The sequence below is a fragment of the Ammodytes marinus genome (genome assembly GCF_949987685.1).
Source record: "Ammodytes marinus genome assembly, chromosome: 16".
Lineage (NCBI taxonomy): Eukaryota > Metazoa > Chordata > Actinopteri > Uranoscopiformes > Ammodytidae > Ammodytes > Ammodytes marinus.
Genome location: NC_137220.1, coordinates 18,308,919 through 18,333,088, shown reverse-complemented (window position 1 = coordinate 18,333,088; position 24,170 = coordinate 18,308,919). Strand labels below are relative to the sequence as shown.

General features: G+C 41.8%; 3 protein-coding genes across 9 annotated transcripts in view; 1 reads left to right on the top strand and 2 right to left on the bottom strand.

Annotated features, from left to right (window-relative positions):
- On the top strand, positions 1 to 2,015 carry tob2 (transducer of ERBB2, 2; the record flags this gene model as incomplete). Its single annotated transcript, XM_080043445.1, has 1 exon — positions 1 to 2,015. One exon carries the CDS (start codon positions 1 to 3, stop codon positions 1,213 to 1,215), a length of 1,215 nt encoding a protein of 404 aa, XP_079899571.1. The 3' UTR covers positions 1,216 to 2,015.
- Positions 2,016 to 6,373: 4,358 nt separating this feature from the next.
- Positions 6,374 to 16,037, bottom strand: tefb (TEF transcription factor, PAR bZIP family member b). 3 transcript variants are annotated; one of them, XM_080043448.1, is made up of 4 exons: positions 15,775 to 16,037; positions 10,500 to 11,057; positions 9,929 to 10,146; positions 6,374 to 9,835 (listed from the first exon to the last, which is right to left on the bottom strand). In XM_080043448.1, exons 1-4 carry the CDS (start codon positions 15,878 to 15,880, stop codon positions 9,620 to 9,622), a joined length of 1,098 nt encoding a protein of 365 aa, XP_079899574.1. In that variant the 5' UTR covers positions 15,881 to 16,037; the 3' UTR covers positions 6,374 to 9,619. The 3 variants fall into 3 exon arrangements, with proteins under 3 accessions (XP_079899574.1, XP_079899572.1, XP_079899573.1); XM_080043446.1 differs by lacking the exon at positions 15,775 to 16,037 and adding an exon at positions 11,803 to 12,130; XM_080043447.1 differs by lacking the exon at positions 15,775 to 16,037 and adding an exon at positions 11,803 to 12,130 and having other exon boundaries at positions 10,509 to 11,057.
- An 834-nt stretch (positions 16,038 to 16,871) lies between these two features.
- LOC307262521 (zinc finger CCCH domain-containing protein 7B-like) overlaps positions 16,872 to 24,170 on the bottom strand; it is a 19,373-nt gene continuing 12,074 nt past the window's right edge. For all 5 annotated transcript variants that reach the window (XM_080043422.1, XM_080043421.1, XM_080043425.1 and 2 more), the window contains exons 12-23: positions 24,048 to 24,141; positions 23,790 to 23,951; positions 22,554 to 22,765; positions 21,714 to 21,814; positions 21,394 to 21,575; positions 20,905 to 20,990; positions 20,504 to 20,661; positions 19,803 to 19,908; positions 19,423 to 19,531; positions 19,091 to 19,227; positions 18,214 to 18,383; positions 16,872 to 17,607 (exon numbers count right to left, since the gene is read on the bottom strand). In XM_080043422.1, the coding sequence (XP_079899548.1) occupies positions 17,427 to 17,607; positions 18,214 to 18,383; positions 19,091 to 19,227; positions 19,423 to 19,531; positions 19,803 to 19,908; positions 20,504 to 20,661; positions 20,905 to 20,990; positions 21,394 to 21,575; positions 21,714 to 21,814; positions 22,554 to 22,765; positions 23,790 to 23,951; positions 24,048 to 24,141 (1,698 nt within the window). In that variant the 3' untranslated portion in view covers positions 16,872 to 17,426. The remainder of the gene's footprint in view (positions 17,608 to 18,213; positions 18,384 to 19,090; positions 19,228 to 19,422; positions 19,532 to 19,802; positions 19,909 to 20,503; positions 20,662 to 20,904; positions 20,991 to 21,393; positions 21,576 to 21,713; positions 21,815 to 22,553; positions 22,766 to 23,789; positions 23,952 to 24,047; positions 24,142 to 24,170) is intronic.

The following is a 24,170-nucleotide window of genomic DNA, read 5'->3' as shown; positions in this document are numbered from 1 at the left end:
ATGCATCTGGAAGTCAAGGTCGCCCTCAACTTCATCGTGTCCTACCTGTACAACAAGCTGCCTCGCCGTCGAGCCGACCTGTTCGGAGAGGAGCTGGAGAGGATACTGATGTCTCGTTTTGATGGTCACTGGTACCCTGAAGCCCCTCTCAGGGGCTCAGCCTTCCGCTGCATTCACCTGGGAGCCCAGAGGGACCCCGTGGTGGAGCTGGCCGCCAAGAGAAGCGGCCTGGACACGGAGGAAGTGCGTGCCAACGTACCTGCGGAGCTCAGTGTGTGGATCGACCCTTACGAGGTGTCCTACCAGATTGGTGAGAAGGGGACAGTGAAGGTCCTCTACCTGGAAGACCCTCCAGGCCTGGGCTGTGACGGTGAGAGGGCCGAGGGGGGGATCAGGGAGGGTAAAGGAGATGTGGAAGCCGAGGAGGCCAAGAGTCTTGGCTTCAACCCAGACGCTCAGGTGTTTGTGCCAATAGGAAGCCAGGCGTCTCCCGCCCTCATGCCGTCGCTCTCTAGCTCTCCCACGCCTCTGTCCGGCCAGCCGTGCGCCGGGCTCTTCAGCTACCCCAGCTCCAGCACGCCCACCGACCCAGGAGCCCACTCCTCCAACACCTCCACCCCTTCTCCTCCGAGTGGCGGGCTGCCCTACCTCCCCACTCAGCAGCAGCAGCCCTCCACTCTCCCCTCCGCCCGCCCCCAGCCCATCACTTTTACCACCGCCAGCTTCGCCGCCACCAAATTCGGCTCGACCAAGATGAAGAAGTGCACGGGGGCCGGGTCAGCAGCTAGCTCCACGGTCGTCATAGCGCCCGCCCAGAGGATTCTCTCCCGCTCTCCCACTAACATATCGGCGCCGGAGTTGCTCAAGCACAAGCCCCTCTCTCTCTCTTTGCACTCCCTGGGGGGTTCCATCGCCAGCCAGCTCTCTCCCAACGCCAAAGAGTTTGTCTACCCAGGATCCCCGGGACCCCTTTACTTCGATGCTGACACCCAGCCCATGGCGCCCCACGCCAGTCCTTTCCAGCCCCCCCACACCGTTAACAACCACCCCTCCTTCGACCCCTTCTCCAGCCCTCCTCCCACCCAAAGCGTGGGCATCATCGGCAGCAGTGGAGGGATCCCCTACATGGAGAAGCCGCCGTTCGTCGAGGGTTTAGGAAGCTACAACCTGCAATATCCCAGCCAGTCCTTCCAGCCCGTTGTGCTGGCCAACTAAGCCTTCGTTTGTAATAAGGAGAATTGTTGTAGGAGGAGGTGGGTGCAGGACAACGTTAAAACTCTCCAGATATTTTCAGTTTTTCTAACAAATTGTTCAAATACTAACACAAGTTAAGAATCAGTTTTACTACGAAAATTTCAAATAACCACGTCCACTGAATATTTCACGTGATTTGTTTTTGTTCCTCTATAATGCCCAAACCCACCCTGCCCCTTTGGTGCGCTGCTGTTGTTCATCACTTTCTATTGGCTAGGTCTGATGATAGGATCGGGTGGGGTGGGGTTGCTTTCTACCTTGAGTTGTTGCCAATCACTTTATGTTATTTATTTTCCATTGAATGTCAATGTGAGGGACTTTTTTTCTTTTCTTTTTCTACTGACTTTAGTTTAATGGACCCGGCTTTAGTATAGCTCCATTTTGCACTGCACTGTCATGCTGTGAAAAAAGACTTTGCCAAGTCCTGCAGGGAACGACGGCTGTGGGGAAGGCTCAGCACTTTGCTCTGCAATCTGCTCTGCCCTACTTGCCACTAATACAGAGAGGGGGGGCTCTGCTGTCTCCGTGGGTAGAATCCGGTTATGTTATGTTGTGGCACAGCGTGAAGGAAATACTCACTGTTTTGTATGGAGGGGCTTGGTACCCTTGAAACACGCACGGGCCCAATTTGACTGTTGTCGCCAGATGCATATCGGCAGCAGTTAATCGTCAGCTGGAACACGCACATGACACAGGTCTAAATGAAACAAGAGCAAAAAAGGAGCATGGGGGGTATTATGGGAGGGATGTAGTAGAATGTATTGTACCTGTTTGGGGGGGGGAGGCGACTGCAGTTGCGAAGGTCGGGGAAACCTTGGCGAATGTGAAAAGAAAATAAATCTTTGCATTTTAAGACTATAGAACCCTGTGCTGTCACCTCTGATATATACACCCGGGGACGTATGTTATGGTTTCATACATGTACTAGAATGGGCTGACGTGCACATGCACGAACACGTGCACATGTACACAATTCCTGTCTGCAGCGTGTTTGTGTATGTGAAGGTGAGCAGGTAGAGAAGGAGGGAGAGACGGGGGTGGGGGGGATGCAGCAGTTAAGCAGTAGGGATTGTGATAAATGGCTTAGCATGACTTTGACTATGAAGGAGAGGTTTTTGCTCTGCACAGAGAGAGAGAGGAGCGAAGGACGTGAGAGCGGGAGAGAAGTAGCCAGAGGGTTGTGTTGCCTTGGTGGCGTCCAGGCTGCTGTACAGGGCTTATAGAGAATGAACCTTTAAAACCCAGAGCACGTTTCTGGTGAGCTTAGATGGTATTGAAGCCAAGCCTCGCACTGTTCTCTCCTTCCTCTTGAAATTCCTCAGTGATCTCTTCTCTTGCGGCTGTTGACAAATAAAAAAAAGGGAATATAAACACGGTTCAGGTTGCTCTTGTCTTGTTCTATCTAGATACAAAGATGAATGTCCTTTATTGTTGTCTGTGTGGCTTATTGTCTTTTCACTGCATAGCTTATGGAAATCTGCTGTCTTGAACTGTGGTTTGTTTACCAGCCAGTTCCATGTGATTGTTGGTTAGTCACTAGAGGGAAGGGTACATGTCCATTTGAGCTGTCCAGCACTTTATTACTTGGCTCCTGATGCTGTGTGTCGCCCACAGACATGAGCGCTAAAGCTGTTCCTTTTGCCCTCTGTTTGGTAATAGCACTTTTTATTCAGCTGTCACGAAAAGCTTTAGAGATTCAACCAGGAGCATTATTTGTATTGAAACGCATCATGCTGGTGAGGAGATGCTGTCCGTCCTGTCCGTTTATTTGAATGTTTTGTAGACTCATAAATGATGTTTTTGTAGAAGATGAACCAAGGACCCTTGACTTGTGCCCACGCTGGTTTTGCATTGTGACGGCTTGTCATATGCATGCAAGTTTTATTCTTTTTGTTTGTTTTCCTTTCAAGGGAAAGGGTAGGGAGGTACACATCTCTGTATAATGTCATGATTGTGTGGGAAAGATGCATTTTTTTTTTTTTTTTTTGTAATTTATTTCCGATATTTCTACATTTTTTTGTTTTTTGCAAAATGATCACTTACATTTGTATGAGTAAGACATGACAAGTCCAGGAATATGTATATAAACAAAAATGTTCTTATGTTCAGATTCTTTGTTTAGTTTCTTACATGCTGAGGTTATTTTTTCAGAAAATAACATGAATATATGCAAACCGAGACAAAAAATAAAGATGTACAGAATAAAGTATTGAATGTGTATTGTACCTTGTTCAGCATTTTGTCTAATAAGACGGGTAAATGTATTAATTTTTTCCAAGTTGGATTCGAAGTTTAAGATGTGAATGTTTACAGTGGGTTTGTGTAGGAAAAGATGGCTGATATCACTTTTATTAGCAACGCTACTCCCATAGGCAATACATTTGAACCAAAAATCTACTGATTTCATTTGAGTGCAATGACCAACTCCCCTTTTTAGGCGAATTCACCATATATTCTGTGGTCACATCGCCCTATCTTTTTCTTTCCTTAAAAAATTGTCCATTACTGATTTTTCTTTTCTATTTTTGCTATTACAGTACCAATACATAGATATATCCTGATTACCTCATTTAAAGCCTTCTGATATAATATCTCCCTTCAATTTTTCTTACATTTACTCACCCATTTTTTTTCTTTAAAGGAGTAATCCTGACCCCATCAGCCTGGTCTTCTGGTCCTGATACTATAGCCATATCCCAGACTGTCTTTTGCTTACACAGAAGCTCACTCTTCTCCAGTGCAATGAAACGCCATAGTTTAAATTACCCTGAAGGATTCAAGGGGTTACTACCTCTCTGCAACCTGGAAAAATCCAATATATCTCCTCAATGGGATGACGGTGTTACGGCAGGTTTTGAAGGACGAAGGAAATTAATGTGCTGTGAATGTGAATCTGATCTGTTGTCAGTCAACCCTGGTTGAGATGGCCTGTGTAAAAATGAATGGGTGTGAAACTGCTCATTTTTAGTCACATGCATGTCCAAAACGTCCAAGTGACGCTTTTGTTTTTCTCCACATTTGTCAGATTGCAAACGAGGTGTGTTATTCAATTTCCGCTGCATAAAAATCAGGCCATTGTGGTGAGAGCTCATAGGATGTGAAGGATTATTGCTAAAGCTAGTTTGCCCTTACATCTTTAAGAATGAACTCTGGTGTATGTTTTCCACAACAACAAAAATAACACTCCTCAAATCGCCTCCAAACGCAGGCCACTCTACAATCAGGGTTGAACATTAATGAAAGGGAAAAACAAGAATTTTGTATTCTGATGTCCTTTGCTTATATCGATGTGCGCGTTTTATTTTGCACTTTGGGATATTTCATTGTCATAAAAGAAGTTTATTTTCTATGTAAAATTTAAGAGTAAAAAAACAAACAGATATAATTAAGCGTTCAGATGATGTATAAATATAGTGCTTTCTTTCCTGCCTGTATTTTATTATTTTTCCTATTTTGTATCTGATCTGTACACCCTGTAGATGTGTAATGAATCTTTCACTACTGAAATGCAATGACCTGTTTTCTGTGCTGCCCCTCGGGTATGGGGAGTTACTACTGCAGTTTCTTATTGTATCAGATTCTTTTTTAAGTTTGTAATAAAAAAAACAACAGATTGGCAAAAAATAAGCATGGAAAATAAGCTAATTGTGTCGTCCTCATTGATTGTGGGTCAGCAGCGCTATGAAAAATGATGTGACCGAATGCACTAAACACAATGCAGACATGTAGCACAACGTAGATAGATCTTTTACCCACTCATAGATCAATACCCTCATCTGTGTGTATGTGTGTCATTCTGGGGTTGTGCTGAGTATATTGCAGATCAAAGATGATGAGAAGCAGATCCCGGTGCACCTGCGAGAAGCCTCACAACATTGAAATGCCGGAGCAATGTGTCTCCTTATTGCAGTAAACAAACTCAAGTGATGTTTGATCAATAATTCAAAGCCCAGAATAAAATTCGCAAATTGGTGTGGAGCCAGATTGCTCACCACCCACACACCCACCTCAGCTAGACCCATCACAACAGACATTACTTTATATTTCATCATGCAGTTCCCCGTCTGCCTGCCTTGTCTGTCTGCTCTGTGTTATAGTGTCTGTGGCGGGTGCAGCCAGCTGTAAATTTGGCTGGTTCATGTGCACACACTCTGGGCAGTGTTTTCTATAGTAACATGCAGTGGTGTGACTTTAACATGCTTGGCTCTCCTCCATATCTCCATAGCCAACTCAATGCAGCCTATATACCTCCCTCTGTTCACATGTATTTAGCTCCATCCCAATTCTCCATCTTTACCCGTCCATCCCCTTGCCATCTTGTTTTGCCTCCCCCACTCTCCTCAGCATCCTCCCCCCTCCTCAATTCCCAGAGCCCCTCCCAATCCCTCCTCCCTCTTCCACACACACGTGCACACACCCATCCCACTGGTATTTGAGGCTGCTGCTGCTGTTACGCAACATTGCTCCCCAGTGTGTGGACGGGATCATTACGCAACATCTCCTACTCCACCAGAATACTGATGAGCAGCAGAGGGACAGTGAGAAAACAGAATTGCACATTGCTTGTGTTGTGTTGAGGTTGTGTGTGTGTGTGTGTGTGTGTGTGTGTGTGTGTGTGTGTGTGTGTGTGTGTGTGTGTGTGTGTGTGTGGTTTAAGGATGCACAATGTCATTGTGGGTGTGTCAGAGAACTGAACATTTTCTAAGGTATATTGTCATAACTGAATAAACAAACTTTCCTATGAGGTTAATTGGATCCCTGGGGCATTGTTTGTTAGAAAGCTACCTTAAAAGTGACTGTTTGTTTGTTTTACAGCAGCAGGGCCCACGTTTTGTTTACAAACATATTCTAGTCGTTTGGGTCCAGTTGCCTAGAAATAATCCTGTTTTGATATATTTATTAGATAGTAAGTAAAGCTCCGCAAATGTAAACAAATCCTCCCTCGTCCTGAAACTGCATAGTGCAGCTTTAAGGATGAGGATGACATCATATGTCTACCCAAACTGTGCATCTTTTGTATTCCATTGTTTCTTTGTCTCATCAACTCCAGTATGCCTCCCATGGCAGCTGCTGCAGCAAGTTGATGATGACTCAGGCAAGGTCAAACCAAGAGGCCACATGTCATTTAAATCCCAATTTATTTCATATGCATGATACAAGATACAATTAGGAGAAGGTACTGCAGTTACATGTATCCCTTACATGGTTAGGATAATAAAAAAAACACCCAACAAAAAATCATTAGTTTATATAAAAAGAGAAAGAAAAGGAAAATACCAAGAAACAAACAAAACGTTCAAAATGTTTTCAAAACTTAAAATATTTTTTTCAAGGTATATTGTAGCTACTTTGAATAGTAAACAAAGACATAGGGTAATTGTTGCGAAGCACCCGAAGCAAAGTGACAAGGGTCCCTGACTAGAAGAAAATAGAGGAGTTTAGACCTTCACATGCTGGATACTAATTTGCACCATTTACAGCTGAAGTGAACACTTTCACACTTGTGCCACCTGCAGGCAGTGTTTTCAAACTGCAGTTTTTTATGCACTTATTGTAAGCAACATTTTAATTTTTTTCTAGAAAATTTGCAACAGATTTACCTACAGGTCACACAAGTGTACTAAAAGTGCAAAAGCTGTTGCTCTTTTTGTCTGTAGGTGGCGACAGACACATCTGCAGATCAAACATGATTTTCTTTTCATGAAGAATTTGCAGCCTGCTATAGATTAATGAGCAGGTTAGTGAGTTGCAAGCCAGTTATATCAGGTGCTACGCATACAAAAAAACAAGATTGCTACATACTGTGTGCAGTACTATAAACAACCTTCAATTGTTGTCTCCTCGGATCTGTTGGCCAGTACCTCTAGTCAGCCTTCTGCAGAACATTTTTAATTTAGTTAAAAAAATAACCAAACATTTTATAACCATCAACTGCATGAAGCAGTTAATGTCAGGTTTAAATGTCAATGCACAATCAAACAAATTGTCTGTTATATTACACCATCAGTAAACCGAAATAAACAGGATGTATCAAGAAAAATCACCAACTGATTCAGTGCATCTAGATATTGATCGGTCTTTAGTAAAATAGAAAAACAATCCACACAGTGATCAAAAGATTCTGCTTTCGGCTGATGTTCACCCCAAGGTCAAGCACAGGCTGCACAGGGATAGGTGGCACTGTTATTAAGCAAGTCATTAACACAGGACATCAGAGAAAAGATGTCCTGCTATTTATTTTGAAGGGACTGTACAATAGGCCATCCAAAAACATATTTTGTTTTCAATGATGATTTACAGACATAAGTACACTTGGTGTAAAATATTCAAGAAAATAAATGTTTACTGGGTTTCATGCATTAGGATCCTAAGACTACAGAGGATCTAAACTGGAAGCACAAATGACTTTGGGGCATCTCTATTTAGTACGTCATAGCAATTTTACATACAATATCATCACTGTAATAAAACGAGCACAACATAACAAGAGTATTATTGCCACAATTATTTTCTTTCCAAGATTTCGGTGATAATGAGCACAAGCCGACTAATCACAAAATCTGAATCAGCCAAAGAGACTTGAGATTTAGAGTAAAATAACAGTCTGCAGTGTATTTTCTCATTTGAACAGACAGGTTTTTCCAACTAAGCTGCTTTGTCTGTGCATAATGCTTCAACAAACCAACACCACTTTGTAGCCCTACTAAACTCTTAACCATTCAAAATAGGAAGTGTTGGATGAGGTAAATAAGAGTGTGCCCTGTCATATGTGGGTTCAGACAATATATTGTATGTATATAGTTAAAACAAATCCCATAAAACTATATAAATCTGTTTAGTTTTTTTAAACAAATATCCAAAAAGCACAGTTTACCCATTGAATTCCCTGCATTGGTTTTCATTAGAAGTATTGTTCCTCAGAGGAAATAGAATTATCTGACATATTGTTGTACATCACAATCAACAGATGCATTATTACCATCAGAATAAATACAGCACTCATTGACTATTTGGCAAATATAAGGAATAGTATTGGGTTAATAAAGACATGGTCAGAATCCCATTCTTAGGAAATAAAGACCATGAGAAATTATTATTTACAAGCAGTCAACTTTGGGCCTGCCTAAATTTAAAAAAATCAATCCAGCCATCACTACACCTGTTTAAGCAGGCAGTGGCTATACCGCCCTCTACCTGCAGTGTGCAGTAAAATAAACATCCCTTCATATGAACATACCCCTCCACCAGTGAGGGCCCTCGGAGATCGTCAGACATAAGCCTTATACAGTAACCCACAGACACAAATCTCTTTCCATTTGTAAAATCAGCATCTTCTTAGAAAACCCATAATCTGTCTCAAAATCTTGTGTGAGGTTCTGAAAGCTGATCTGAGGTAAGTAGAAAAGGAAACTAGGTTACCATAGCTTTAAACTGCAGGTCATGCATGTTCCCCCCCAACTAGCTACTGTGTCTGCCATGGTGGTTGTGGTAAATAATGCAGACACAACTGCCACCTATGTAATCTTTACACACAGTTTTTTTTTTAAAGGTGCAAAAATTGATTACACACTGATACACGCACATATTCATGTGGTTCAGGGAGTGACTATATACACACACACAAGCATGTGGGTTACAAGAAGGAAGAACTGTGACTGAAACACCCTGCTAACTGACTCTAATCCTTTCCTCCTCGGCTGACATGAGGTCTTTGCTTCCTTCCTCTTCAAACTGGAAGTACTAGAATCTCCTGCCCCTAATTCATCTGTTCCTCCTCTACCCTGCCGTGAGTTAATCACCCTCCAACTGAGCCTCAGCCAGAGTATTTTAAAGGAAGTACGGAAACGACATACACAAAGAGAAGTGCAACACTCGGAAACGTGATGGACGGCAAGTGTGCACCATTCTAAATATATTAACTGACCCATGCTTTGGTCCACTAAAAAGAAGTGCTGTGCATTGTTAGAAAATAAAAATAAAAAATGTTTTGTGTAGTATCTGAAACCCTACTCTTTTCATATTTCTTGACTTTCTTGAAACGGAACCTAATTTCCGTGTGTGTTTGACTATGGGAATATCCACAATCGTCTCCTTCCTCTCTGTGTGTAGGAGCCAGGCGCTCTCTCCACAGGCCGTCCTGTGACCACCGCTCCAATCACGCCTCACTGCCTGCCCGTGTGTATCTTCAACTCCAGCTTTGTGTTGGAAACAGCAGCTAGAGCTTGACACAGTGACTGGAGGTCAGCGAAGACAACAGTGCAAATATAGGATTCCCTTGGTGTTTTGTGTCTGTGTTGAATTCTGCGGGGTAGGGAGTTCTGCTTTTTCTCTCACTGACTGCGTCATGGGTTTTACTCTGCGCTCTCTACAGGGGGCCGTACTTAGCCTCGAATCGGGCCATGACGTTCTTGCAGCGGCCGCAGTCCTTCCGCAGCTCAGCCACTTGCTGCCGCAGCGCCGCATTCTCTCGCTCCAGGAAGGAGGCCCGCACCGTGATCTGGTTCTCTTTCAGGCGCCGAGCGTCACGCGAGCGCTTTGCTGCCACATTGTTCTTCTTTCTCCTGCACCAGTATTTGTCATCCTGAGGGAAAGACAGTGGAAATGAAGAAAAACATACTGTACATAGCGGGGAATAGAACACTGAGCACTCTTCAAACACATTAAGTCAGCCTACCTTCCGTTCATTCGGGACGAACACTTTCTTTGCCTTCTTGATCATCGGCTGCGGCTTCAGCTCCTCGTCGGAGAACTTGTGTTTGCGTGGGTTGAACAGCTCTCCACCCGGCACACTGGACAGGACCAGGTCTGTGGGATCTGGCTGGAAGTTAATATCTACCTCAATGGCATCCGGGTCAATGGGGGAGGGGCTGTTCCTTTCGCCCGGGTTACGACCTATGGGTATGGAGAAACAGAGTAAGCTTGGATACAAGAGAGGCCACTCCAATAAAAAAAGTAATCGCATAAGAAACTGGAGAAACTACAATTGAAACAAACTCAATACCTCAAGTGTCTTTGGTTCAGCCTCTAGCTAGAGAGTTTAAGGAATTGTTTTTATAAAATGACTCAGTCTTATATTGATGGGGAATTTAAACTATTTAATTTAAAGAATAATAAAAAAAACAGTAAGGGTATTCTGAAATATCACGAATAAATAGGAGCTGTAAATCTAGAAAAATCTAACCCTCAATGTATCTCATCAGCTATTCAAATTTTATATTAACAAATAGTAGCCCCCAAAAACATACATTTCTCACCAGATTTCTTCTGTTTCACATCTGCTGTGGCGTTCTCCGACAAAGATTCCTCTTCTTGTCCTTCCTCTTCCTCTTCCTCCTCCTCCTCCTCCTCCTCTTCTTCCTCATCTTCGTCGTCTTCTAGTTTAGCCGGTTGTAACGTGGTGACTGTCATTGTTTCTTCTGAATCTGACGCCAGCGGAGAGGTGGGGGAAGATGCTGAGGCGGAGGCAGCAGGAGTAGTACCACTAGTAGTAGTAGTAGTAGGGGTGGTGGCAGCAGCAGCAGTAACCTTGACGATGGCTTTGCCTTTGCCTTCCAATGAAGCGAGGCTCTTGTGCAGCTTCTCCTCCTCCAGGCTCACAGGGATGCCGTTCTCCAGGAGGAACTCGTCCAGATCCATGTACTCCAAGTGGAAGGTCTCCCCGTCGTAGGGAATGGTTTTCTCCCATATGGCCGGAGTCAAGGAGGCTGACACCCCCCCACCACCGCCTGCACCACCACCACTGGCTGCCCCGGCCCCGCCCCCCTCCACATCCTCAGGAGAGCACAGCTTCTCTTTCTCCATTTCTGCATTGGACGATAGAAAGGAGAAAGTGGTTAAAACAAATGGTTGATGCTTTGAGTGAAGTGTTGTTTTTTTGTGCACGGTTGACATCAGGGTTCCTTGCAGAGCGTCACGTGCACACAGAGTTAAATAGGTGGTAAGAGGGGATGTGTGGTCCGAAGGGAGGGGGGGGGGGGGGTTACAAACATGTTTACAACCAAAGAGCATGTCAGTGAGTTTGAAAGCGACAAGTACATAGATTGGCTACAAAATAAATAAAAAACATTCAAATGCAGCAAAGCTTCAGGGAACACAGACACAGGGGAGCTGGACATCTGCTTGTGCCACACGTGCACCCCAAAACCCAAAACACGCCCACACAAATTAAGGACCAAATAACACTAGACCAACGCGTTTACATAAAAGCCAGGCATTGTCTTAGTCTTAACATGTCTTTCCAGTTTATGTGCGTTGCTTTGAGAGCAGCAGAGAGGAGTTGGTACTTGTTGTTCTTTTTTTGTTTCCACGCAGCATCGGATGAAATGTAGGCTATGGCATGTCCGTCCTAATGTCGCCTATTTAACCGTCACTATTGTATCCCTATCTTGGCATATAGGCCTAATTAAGGATTATGCACATAGCCTATACAAATTGAGTAAACTATGTATTTTTTTAGAACAGTCTATTGATCTGTAATTAACAAGACAGGAACAAGCAGCGAAACTGAGCACTCGTTATCACCATTTTTGTTTTGTTTGTTAATCTTACCGTCGTCGCCTTCCTCCAGGATGATAGGAGGAGGGATGTCCATGATCTTCTTTAAAACAAAAGCAGAGGACTTCGGTGAAGCCGTTATAACGACGTTACCGCTGGCTTGGAGCGCCACTGTCACCGCGGCTTTACCAGGCATTGTTTCCTGCCAAGCTCCAAACAGACTAGGGTGTTATATTCCTAACGGAGAGCTGCCTTGCTTCCTTAACCGGGAAACAACAAAGACAGATGACACAAGGCTCTAAGCAATTATTTAACTACTGATAGGCTACTGTCAACCGTGTTTGTCAATATTTGACTGACTCGTTTGGGTGCAAACGCAAGACTACACAGACCCTTATTCTGCTCGCCCACCGAGCGCACTTGTCGGATATTCATGAGGCGCGTGCCTCGCCCACTGGTGGAATAGTAGAAGCTGATTGGCTGTCAGTATTGTCCACGAGCGCGCAGAGTATATATTGGCGGTCTCGTCAATCTGTGGTGTGACTCTACGGACGCTGATTGGCCGCAGACAGTCCATATGGAGATGGGCTCTTTGTGTAGTAGAGGCTGCACATCCCCATACGAGTGGAACGTGAACTGCAATGAGAACATACAGTCTCGTGCAGCCAGCATATTTATGTTTTAGGTGGAATGTGCTGCTGCTGCAGCCTGCGCATACAAAGAGCAGGGAGAAGGTGCGGAAAGCATCACTCAAGCAAAGGTCTACGTACTCAATACACTTGCATCGGGGACATTGTACACAGACTAAACTAAATGTAGACTATGTTGTGTGACAGAAGCCAATCACAATAGGCCGTCTACACATGACCCGAGGAAAGTTGTGTCCGCTCATCAAATACTCCCTTTTCATGGCTAGGCCTATTACAGCTGTTCCCACTCACACTCCCGATACTTAAAAACAACAACAACACAGAATGCACTGTCTTCTCGAACAAAGACTTCCAGCCGCTCGCATCCATACCCTCCCTCCACAAGAAGATACTCGTGGCCAAACACGTGCCCCGCCCCCACCCAGCTCACGTGAAAGTACAATATGTCTAGGGGCGTGGCTTCAAACATTAAACACGTGCGGGCGAAGACAAACAGGAGCGGGCACGCGCCCATCGTGCCATCCAAAGGTAACAAAGTATACGTTCTTAACCGGACAGGTTTAAATTGTAGCTGTTCCCTATTTTGAAAATAATTTACAAGTAATTTCCAGTTCCTATCAGAACGATGTTTCCATCACATTATTCTATATTTATAATTTTTAAAATCCCAATGAAAGTGTATTTGTAGATGCACGTTACCCTATCGCATCAACTCACTTTGCCATCTTACTAAATGTTAATGTTAGTTTATTTTATGCTACATGAATCTTTTTAATCAAACACCGGCAGAGAAAATAATATCACGTTTCCATGCATGAGCTGCTATATTGCACGCGACAGTCAGCGCGCGAGTCTCTCGTTCTCTTCAGCAGGATGTTTGGGTTCAGGAACACAATGTTCAAACTGCACAAGCAAAACACCCCACCTTCACTACTAATCATCTACGCTCTTCCACATGTTCGCCACGATAAGCTGCAGCTGGAACACAGACAGAAGACAGGACTGGTGCACTGTTTATGTTCCCGTCTCTTCTAAATTAATGGAGCATTATGCACAGATAAGTCCAGTGTGAGTTTCATTCAAACGCTGTTGGTATGCATATTGTGAACTCAGCTCCCTGTTATACCAAATATTTTATATACTAAAAAGTAAAATAAAAAAAGTCAACAGAGTAGTGGATGGTATTTCCTCCATTGTGCTATAACTGTAATAAAGTATTTTTGTTTACTTCACTTGGTTAGGCTATTCCCATGGGCTTTCAGGACACTCAACACATGAGACAATAAACTGACATCTGTATGTGCAATACCTCAAAATTGAACATGTGCAATATAGCAACTGCATTTTACCTTTATTTATTGTATGACATCACCTGTCCTTGTTTTTCTTGTCATTTCCATTTTTTTTTTTTTTTACCTATCTTGTTTTAATGTCTAATGCCTCTTCATTTGGCACTCCCAATCGGTGACATGTAGTATGAAAATATATGCAAGGAATAAGTTAGCTTTACTCTTTTGCACTAACAGAAACCTTCTTTTGAAGATGTAATGTTATTTTTGTTAGTGCAATAGTGTACACATCAACAGCACACTCAAAAAAAGTACGCTCTGAATCTGGTGCATAGCTAGAGACTTTGTCAGGATGATTAATATCAACGTGCTGTACAGCGGGAAGGGATAACGGGTTAGTCTGGCTGTGTGTGGCCAAACAAAACACAAACTTTTCATAAATAACATGGTATACCTCACCTGTACGTGCAAGCGGTTTATTGTATACTCTGTAAATTCATGATTCCTTGCCACTTGCTTAATATCCTGCAAGAGCTTGAAAAAACTTGAAAAACCTGAACACAAGAAAAGCTTTGGCCTCAAGCCTGCTCCCTGTACAGTTCAAGACATGCAAACAGCCACCGGCCCAGTCTTAGAGTAAACACCTCTCACAATGATGGAAACCTTGTATTTACTCTCACAAAGCAGCTCAGACAAGAGGTGGTCTTGGTGTGCATACTGCTACGGCCCCATCCATATATGCAGAATGCCAGAGTTTGAACAGAAAATAGATTATTGACTTTTCTGCCTTCACACTTGTTATTATAATACCTGATGCTGCTTAAAGACAAGAAATACCCAAGGAAAATACCTGGGGGAATATAACACTGCACACAACAAGGAAAGGCCAATGTCACGTCGTACTATTACCAGGCAAAACACACAAAACTGTTCCATTTCAGATATATGTGCATGTGTTTTAAAGTTGCAATAAGTATTTAAAAGGATGATTTACAGAATACAATGCTGAATTACAATGTTGTAACAATGCACGCATGCAGATCGTTCATAATTTCAATAATTTAATCATTTGTGGCAGTTTCTTTTTATACTTAATGTCTAATCTTATAGTGTGGTAAAACTTACTGCTGCCGATAAGGACTAGGAGACCAGCAGCCAAGAGAGAGAAGTTTTACAACAGCAATTTAGGCTTTATTCAGATTAGGCACCATTCTCACAATTTTTTTAAACTTTGCTGTTGTGTGGATTTTGTCATGCAGGTAAATTGTATTCCGATTTCAACGTAGCAGGTTCAATTACAGTTGGCCTACTCAATTACTCCATATTCGTCCCGTCTACCTCCAAAGACCTCTATATAATCTAGAAGGAACCAATAAATCATACACGAAGAACCCAGCTCACAAAGAAACTGATAACTTGATGAAATGCTATGCGAGGACTGTTTCAGTGTTGTTGCATCAGCTGCAGGTGGCTGTGTTGTGACTGCATGAAGAAACAGCTCCGTTTGCTGAGTTAACGCACAACACTGCCTTTGATCACTTGTGCAGCAGACAACCATCGTTTTATTTACAGAAATCATTGCGATAATGAGTTCGTGATTACAGTGGGAGTGGGGTTTGTAGGGTACGAGAGAGGGTCCAGAGACACAACACCCACACTTTTTTCTCTCCATTTCCCTTTCCAACGCTTAAAATGAGCAAATCAAGTTGAAAAAAGTACTATAGGCAACGGAGAGACATAATACAGTTGTATGATTACATTTTAACTGATCACTTGAAGCTAATTATAGTTTACTTAACATAGCCTACGTGTTGGGTAGTTTATTAAGCTACAGAAATGCATACGATGCAAATCATGTTCGGTCACAAAAGAAATCTTAATAGGAAGTTAGTAAACACTATGTAAATAAAGTAGCCTGTAAAGTGACTAGTATTCAAGTAGCCTATTGAACTGGCTGTCCAGGTCAGCGGAACAATAGCTAACACTACTATAGTAGTATTGAAATGAAACTATCAGAACAATTGCATGGGTAAACAGGTTTCAAGCCTGAACTTTTTCTTAAATAATAGTAATAATAATATTCTTACCGGTGTCACCAAAGGCTGGGAAAGAGAAGGGATAGTCGGCCAAGGACCTGAGGAGGTCAGGAACGTTGCTCCTATCCTCATAGAGAAGTTGGTTAACTATAGACATAATGCACGACCTGTTGAACTATCAAGTATCAACTAATGTCTGAGAAACGAGTCCAACGGGACGATAAACGCTCAAACTACGAGGAAGTGTGTGTCTGCTCTCGACTGCTGACTTGAGTCACTTTTAACTAACTTTGCAGTAGGTCACATCACGGGGATGGATGCATGTGTCAAAACAACTTGCAACGGGAGCCACGCCTCTTAAACTGTGTGAACCGACAGTGCAGCTGGGCTTTTGCTTGTCAGTCACACGGCAGAGCCAATGAGAACGCAGGGGGCGGGCTCTAACGAACGACAATCATAACAACAACCAAGTACATCCGAGCACGTTGCTCTCCAGCCTCGGCAACACGTGCATGCCAGCTGGAGACCAGGTCCACAGAAGCGCCCAGCGCCATCTATCGGTCTGTTTGAGTAGTGCACTAAAAAGGTGATGGGAAAGTTGTATTAGTAGCAAAACTACACTGATAAAATACTCCGTACATTAGAAATAGAAGTCCCGCGTTAGAAATAGCCTACTTGTGTAAAGAAAAACTTAAGTAGGCCTATTGCGAGTGTTTCAATAGTAGGATATAGCCTACATTTAATTACATAATTTCAATGCTGTAGGTGGTAGTAGATTCAGCCTATTTGTACTATATCTTTAGTGGTGTTCCATTATCAAGCAAAAGTTTTGTAACATTTTAATTTACAAGCAATAGCTCTCAATAAATGTAAAGTAAAAAAGACAATTTCCCTTTCAAGCGTAGTGAGGTATAAAGCATAAAATCGAAATATTAAAGTGTGTCAAATCTAGGTACAGTACTGGAGTAAATGCCCGGTCAACCCACTGTTCATTATATTAAAATACAGATAACTGCTGCAGAGGGCACAATCTAAAATTAACATTCATAAAGTGTAATCATACCACAAGAAACCCATTTGTCTGTGATAGAGTGCAGATCAGAAGTGAGTGATTTGTGTTAAATATTGAGACTTTGCGAAATCATTAGTGGGGAGTACTTTATTGCACATTAAAAGGCAGTTAAGACATCTTCTCTCTTAGTGAACTGGGGGGCTGATTGTACTCTCAATATTCCCTGAACAGACAAGACATGAACAGAAGGTAAAAGAACAAAATAACTGAACATAATTTGGTTTACCCCATGGTTCTCTGCACGCACAACGTAAGGTAAAGTATGAACCCTTATGAATATGCTGGGCTTTACTTTCACAGCACAAAGTACATTTTAAAAAAGGTAGCTTAGAAAATGTTCCATACGCCTAGAACCCAACATAAAATAAAGAATGTATGCCAGACTTTTTTGTTGTTGTACAGGAAGGATAGGCAATTGGGGTTTCTTTAGCGTCTTGTTTTCTGTAAAATTGTAAAAAGTCTGTAATCCAAAAAGTATATGGCACATTTGGGAATGCAAATACACTTGCTTCATAATTCAAGTGGTTTCGGCACACACTGCTGATTTGACCACTTCAACTTCTGATTTTAGTCATGAAATGATAGTATGGCAGTTACAGATATGGCTCACAAAGTAAAATGTAAAAGCGTCTCAGTCCTGAAGTAGAAAGTTGTACTTCCCAAAGTCAAACTCATCGGGCATGATGAGCATGTCTTCCCTGGCTCTGGCCAGCTTCTGTCGCAGGAAATCTCTTCTCTCAATCCACTCCTGCAGCTCCTCTGGGCTGTGGGCGTAATCACACAACACACCATCTTGGCAGCCACCCTCCAACCTGTCAGAAATTAACATAATGGAACATCTTTCCTCAATTGACATTTTTCATAGCGTTATAAAGTTGATAAGTTACATCGGCAAATGTATAAGCAAACGTTTGCTTATTTACGCATCCAGCAGACACTTAGCAACATAATTATTTTTTTCTCTGCTTGCTCTCCACCAATTACTGAGAAATATATCTTGTTCCTTAGCTACTAAATGCTCCAATATGTCCCCCATCTAGACACTTTCCCTTATTACAGTTTGATTGCAGGCACGTAGCAGAGGGTGGGAATTATCAATCTCTCTTTTTCTAAAACAGTTTCTTGTGTCTGTAAGCAATGCAAATGAGAGAGTGAACATACAGTATAACATTTTAAGGGCTGAAAAACCATAACAATATTGGAGTATCTACAAACACTGGCAACAGTTTTTGAGAATTATACACACGTCCACCTGACAACGCAAGGTGATAATTTACACTACTGAAGGTCAGCATAAAAGGTTTTTCAAGGGGTTAAGTGGCGACAACACGCAACTTATTAAGGTAACTGGTTGCGTATACAACTTTAAATTATTGTGCATCATTCTGAATCCAAAAACTGATCCAGGAAGGTCTTACTTGGGGCAGAGATCAAAGCATTTGCCAGGGAAACAGTAGTTCCACGTCAGAGCTTCGTCTTCTCCCTCACAGCTGAACACTCGGTCCTTGTGCTTGTCAGTGGAGATGTGTTGCTGCCACTGTCTCTCACTGTTACTGTGTTTACCACACAGACGGCAGTGGAAGCCAGTCTAGAAATACAAAAAGGAAGCATCATCACTAGGGTTGCAAAATTCCGGGAATTTTCAAAGTTGGAAACTTTCCAAGGGAATTAACGGGAATTAACGGGAATTTTGGGAATTAATGGGAATTAACGGGAATAAACCAAAAATTTAACAAATTTAAGGTTTGACCTTAACAGTGATTTTAAATATAGTTGGGGGAAATGTATATTTAGCATATTCTTGACTAAATAAACCAGCTTTCATGCTTTCACACTTGAGAATATGTGCTTTTCCTCAATCACATGCACACAGCACACTGCTTACTGCAGGGGTATTGAGGCCACGCCCCCTACATGCACTGTGCATTCCTCCATCACATGCACAGATGATTTCTAGAACCCTGGAGCATTGAGGCTACATTAAGCCCAGAGCACAAGACTTTTGAAGACACACATTTGAACATTTGAACTACATTTAAGTTTGAATATGATAGTCCATTAAATTTCCCCCAATTTCAAGTCAATTCCCAAAAATCGAATATTCCCAAAATTCCTGAGCGAAAGTTCCCATGGAAAGTTTCCGGTAATTTACCGGAAACTTTCCACCCCTTTGCAACCCTAATCATCACCATCTTCTCCTCAGGAATCACAAGATGTGGAAGTTTTGAGTTTTGTTTCAGTGCAGCTGTTTTGGGTTTCCAAATGTATTGTACCAGGACAAAAATGTAGACCCACCATTGGCTCAGCGTAGTCAGTTGGCATGGCAATGTTTTTCTCTTCTGGGAAGGGTTGGCTGTGCACGGGTTCATCTGCTTGGCGGTTCGGTGCGGTTAATGCCAACCACATGTCATATATCTGCTGCATGTCCCACACTGCAGTCAGAATTAGAGAGTGTGTTATCACTTTGAGGATTTTCAAGATTCTTGTAAACAAAACAAAACAACTCTCTTCTGGCTCTTCTGCACGATTTCTGATTCTCTCTTTAAACCGTCCACCGTCAATCCCACAACCATAACAGTTATACGAGTGCAATGCTAAATCAGTGGAGTTCTCGTTTCATAACTCACATTCATTATTCTTCATATACATCCACATCTCTTTCTCCTCTTGGCTGTGAGCGAAGGTGCAGTTTCCAGTGTAGTTACATTTCCCTTTGTCCAAAATCTGGGTACATATCTGCCGGGAGAAAACTTAATGCTGTTAAACACAGATAACAATGTGCAGTGCAAACTTTCAAGAGACTCCCAAAAGCCAAACTTACTAAATGTATCTTTAAAAGCACCAGATAGACATCAAGAGATGAGAAACACAAGAAAGATTGTGGAGGACCCATTGCCAGTCAATGTGGGACTGTTGTGCGACTTTGGTGAATGAATCAGGGCGCTGGGTTGAAAATCCTGGCTGCATTATAAGTGCACCTTCACAATAGCAGAGGAAGCACACCTACCTCATACTGCACAGGGAAGGTCTTGGCATGTGGCAGCTGTCGGACCTGGATCCATTTACTTCTCTCCAAGGACTTGACCATCAGCAAGGAGATCTCTCTATACCACCTGATTACGTCGACACAAGAAGAAGAACAGGCTAAAATCGAGAGACACCTGGTCCTGGATATGAGGCGGAAAATGGATTGATCATTTAATCTATAACCTATTTTCTGTGGGGCAGGCTTGAACATCTCTGGGTTGATATTCAACAGGATTTCTGAGAATATTGCGTGGCTTTAGAGATGTTTAGAGCTGCAACGATTAATCGATTAATCAATTATCAAAATAGTCGCCAACTATTTTGATAATCGATTAATCGTCTTGAGTAATTTTTGAATAAAAAATATCCAAATTCTCTGATTTCAGCTTCTCAAATGTGAATATTTTCTGGTTTCTTTAATCCTATTATGACAGTAAACTGAAATATCTGTGTGTGTTGGACATTACAATACATTTGAGGACGTCAACATGGGCTTTGGAAAATTGATCAACATTTTTCACCATTTTCTGACATTTTACGGACCAAAACATTAATCGATTAATCGAGAAAATAATCGTTAGTTGCAGCCCTAGAGATGTTTAGAGATAACTTCTGTAATTGAACCCTCATTTTTGTAGACTTGTATAGGAACTATTCATGTTATGTATAACTTCTACTCACGTGTGCCTGGCCTTGGCAGTGCAGTGCTTCAGGGCTTTGTCTGGGTCACTGATCCGGCTTTCCCGCCAGCACTGACCGCAGACAAACTTCATGTTCATGTTCAGATTCTTCCCAGCTCCTCCTCCTCTAGGTTTGCACCCGCTACCTCCAGATGACAACTGCGTATAATTAAATTATACTTTAAGAGTCATTTAACAGTTCTTCATCATTAAGTTTGCATCTGCCAACATTAACTTTAAAAATAAACCGTGCGGTGGTGCCTTGTACTTCAGCATGTGGATTCATTACATTAACCAAAATAAGAGCAAATGGAGAAGACGCTGGACAAGAAGTTTAAATTCCTGAAAACAATGTGTTGTTTCAATCAAATAATTAAGAATTTATAATAAAATAAATCTTACTCTATTTCCTTTCGCTTTGCTAGAGTTTTGCTCTTGCTTGTCATGATACCTTGTGGATATTTTCACTATCTCATCATGGCTGATACCTGTAGACACAAACACACAGAAGACAAATCGCCAATTATTTGGAGACCAGTTGCAGCTGTCTTCTGATTTTTTGGAATATTGAAGGGAAATACTCATTGACGGTCAATAACAGTTGTTTTTTTTCATAAATTAATCTCTTTAGATTTTACAACTATGATCAACATAGACAAACACCACAACCCGGTATTAAGGGTATTATTTTTGGGTCATTTGGAAGTCAAAACAATACGAACATCTCCTAATGAAGTTGATATGTGATGACACTGATGAGTGGTAAGAGTGAACAAAAACAGTAAAGTGTAAAAATATCTGTCCTTTTAAAGAAATCCAATGTATTTACACTTAAATTCAAAAACACTCCCGATTATACTATTTCCATTGCGCGTGTCTGATAGACTGCACCTGTGTCTAGCTGCACCATCCAGGTTTGCAGCTCTATGACGGAGTGGGCATAATAGCAGGTGTCCTCTCTCTTGCAGCCGTACCGGATGGCTTGGTGGCACATATCTAAATGGCACGAGACTTTCAGCGGACGGACCTTTCTGTAGATGACATTATGGCTCCTGACAACAAATGCCAAACACCTGACAGACACACAAAGGGAGAGAAATAAAAGTGCATTTAAACGAGAGAGCGAGACATGGCGATAAAAAAAGTTATTGTTTGAGTGAAATAGGCGAGGGGAAGAGGAAGAGTGACACATAAGTTGAAAACACGCTCACTGATTGGCATCGAAGGTGTGGTGAGCATCCAAATTAGTGCAGATGGAAGGATTGTCTTTGGAGCGCTTACTGATGATTCTGGGTTTATTGTCATAGCATCCCTAGAGGCGCAGAGAGACAAATAAAAAAAAGAATAAATAATGGCAGTGAAAAAGCAAGGTCAAATTAGGCCTTGAGTAAAAACATCTACCCTGTGTCGTCTAGAGTTGTTTGTTATCTGAAAGCACAAGAGAAACAGGAGGAGACTGCCTCTCTTCAGTCATATCTGTGCATTAACTAATGAAAGCTCTTGTTTGCAAGTAATGAAGATATGCTGACAATGCGAATATTTTGTTGTTTGGTATTTAGATGCCGACTCTAATCTGCACTTGACAATCTGATATTCCACAACAATTCTTTTCACCTTTATCACTCAAAAATTTAATAATAAAGGTTCCTTTAAAAAAAAAACTTAAATTGGATTTACCTGATTAAAATACAGGTTGTGTACAGTATACTGTATGTAGAGTTCCCTTATTGGTTAACCGTAACTCTGTTACTGTGAAGAAACTCCAGTTGCAGCATGTGTTATTCATGCCAACATAACTGTATATATTATATAAGCCTTTTTTCAATCTATTTATTTCTTTATTGTTGACTACGTTATATATTACCAACAAATATAAGAGCAGAATATCAGAACACAGTTAACAACAGGATTTCATAAAACAAAACCATAAATAGAATAACTAAATAATTAAATATATGCTTTAATAGTAAAACTAATTATAACAGACTTGAATTAACACAGAAACTGTATTTGTAAAGTAACAATCCTATAATCCGTATGAGTTGACCAACCTGACAGAGGAACATGAACATGCCCTTGTTTTCCTGTACAAGGCGTATGATGCTGTTTACAGGGTCCAGTACGACAGCTGGGGTTTCAAACAGCAGTTTTCTAACCAGTGTCCCCTTCCTCTCTTCTGTCCAAACATCGATCTCAAGCTGGTTGAAGGCAAAATTGCATTCTTCTCCGTACTTACACAGGCCTTCCGTAGACTTCCGCAGCTCTGGCATGTAAACAAACACAGAACTCACTCAGTCACATCATGTCCACACAGGCATGTGTGACAAACACATTCACATTTGTCAATCCTTTCTATCACAAGATCCCTCTTTAACTGTACAGCTGATTACAAATCAGCAAGTGTTTGGTCATTTGTTGTCTACAGTTCCTTTACATTCAACTGTTTCCGAGTAATCGTTCAAGGTTGCAGAGTTGCCTTGTTTGCATGGGGAAATAAATGTGTGGCGACTTGCCCAAAGCTACCAAGACAGTCATATATGAAATGTTTGTATGTCTAACCTAACGTTCCCGACTCAACAAATAGGTGTGGCGAAATGCAAAGAGATCGGCAGTCACACAACTAAAGGTAGACAACACTGTTTCTAAGTGCCTTTGATTGGGTTGTATTCTAGTGCTGCTGTTAACTTGGCACTTGCCAGAAACTTTGAATCTTTACAAGAAAAAAAAGAAAGAAAATGAAACACCTCGACATTGTGCAGATAGGATGAGTAAAGACAGCCAATATTTGCTGATTTAAATGTTTATGTTCTTGCTATTTAGCACTAAATACAAAGAACGGCCATTTATCAGTTCAGTTATATATCTTATCTGATTATTACCAAAAATAATGCGACTTCAAAACTTACAACTTTTTAAAACACTTTCAGTTTCAGTCCCTCAAATTAATAACACTGTGTAAAATACTATAGGCAGCTATAGATGTATTCAGTCAGGAAATAGTGTCCATTGAGTCAATCACTGTTGATGATGTTACCAATTTCAGTCTCATTATTTAAATTCCGATACCAGATGTAAGTGTAAAAAATCATTGCACCTTTGGGATAAATACAGTTGCCTGATTCTGATTCAAACGTACTATAATTAGGTGAGACACAAAACAAAAGAAAACTGAATGTGTTCATGATACATGCTCTACGTAAATCCGTTCAAGCACAATTATGAGCCATCAACAAACAATTCACTAGGAAAGATCCTAAAGTAATCCCATTTCATTTTGAGATCCTTACCCTTGCAAAGTACAAACGGCCCAGTGAATGAAGTCCATTTCGGCAGCTTTCGCACTCTGGTCCACTCTGAAGGACAATCTGCCTTTCGTTTACCTAACAGAATGTCTTGCTTACAGCTGTGGACCAGGTCTGGCTTGTGAAGAAAAGTATATATCCCTTTACCTGAAAACCAAATGGAGGAAAGGTTATCAAAACATAAACCAAAGATATTCACATCTCCACTGGCACATTCTGCACAGATTTGGACTGCCAACGTACCCGTCCGTGGGAAACAAGCAGAGCAGGCCTGCAGGAACTCGTGGGTGGAGTACAAGGGATTAGAGGCTGTAAACAGCGCTTGGATATTCCTCTCCTTTGTTGCCACGGTAAGAATAAGATAAG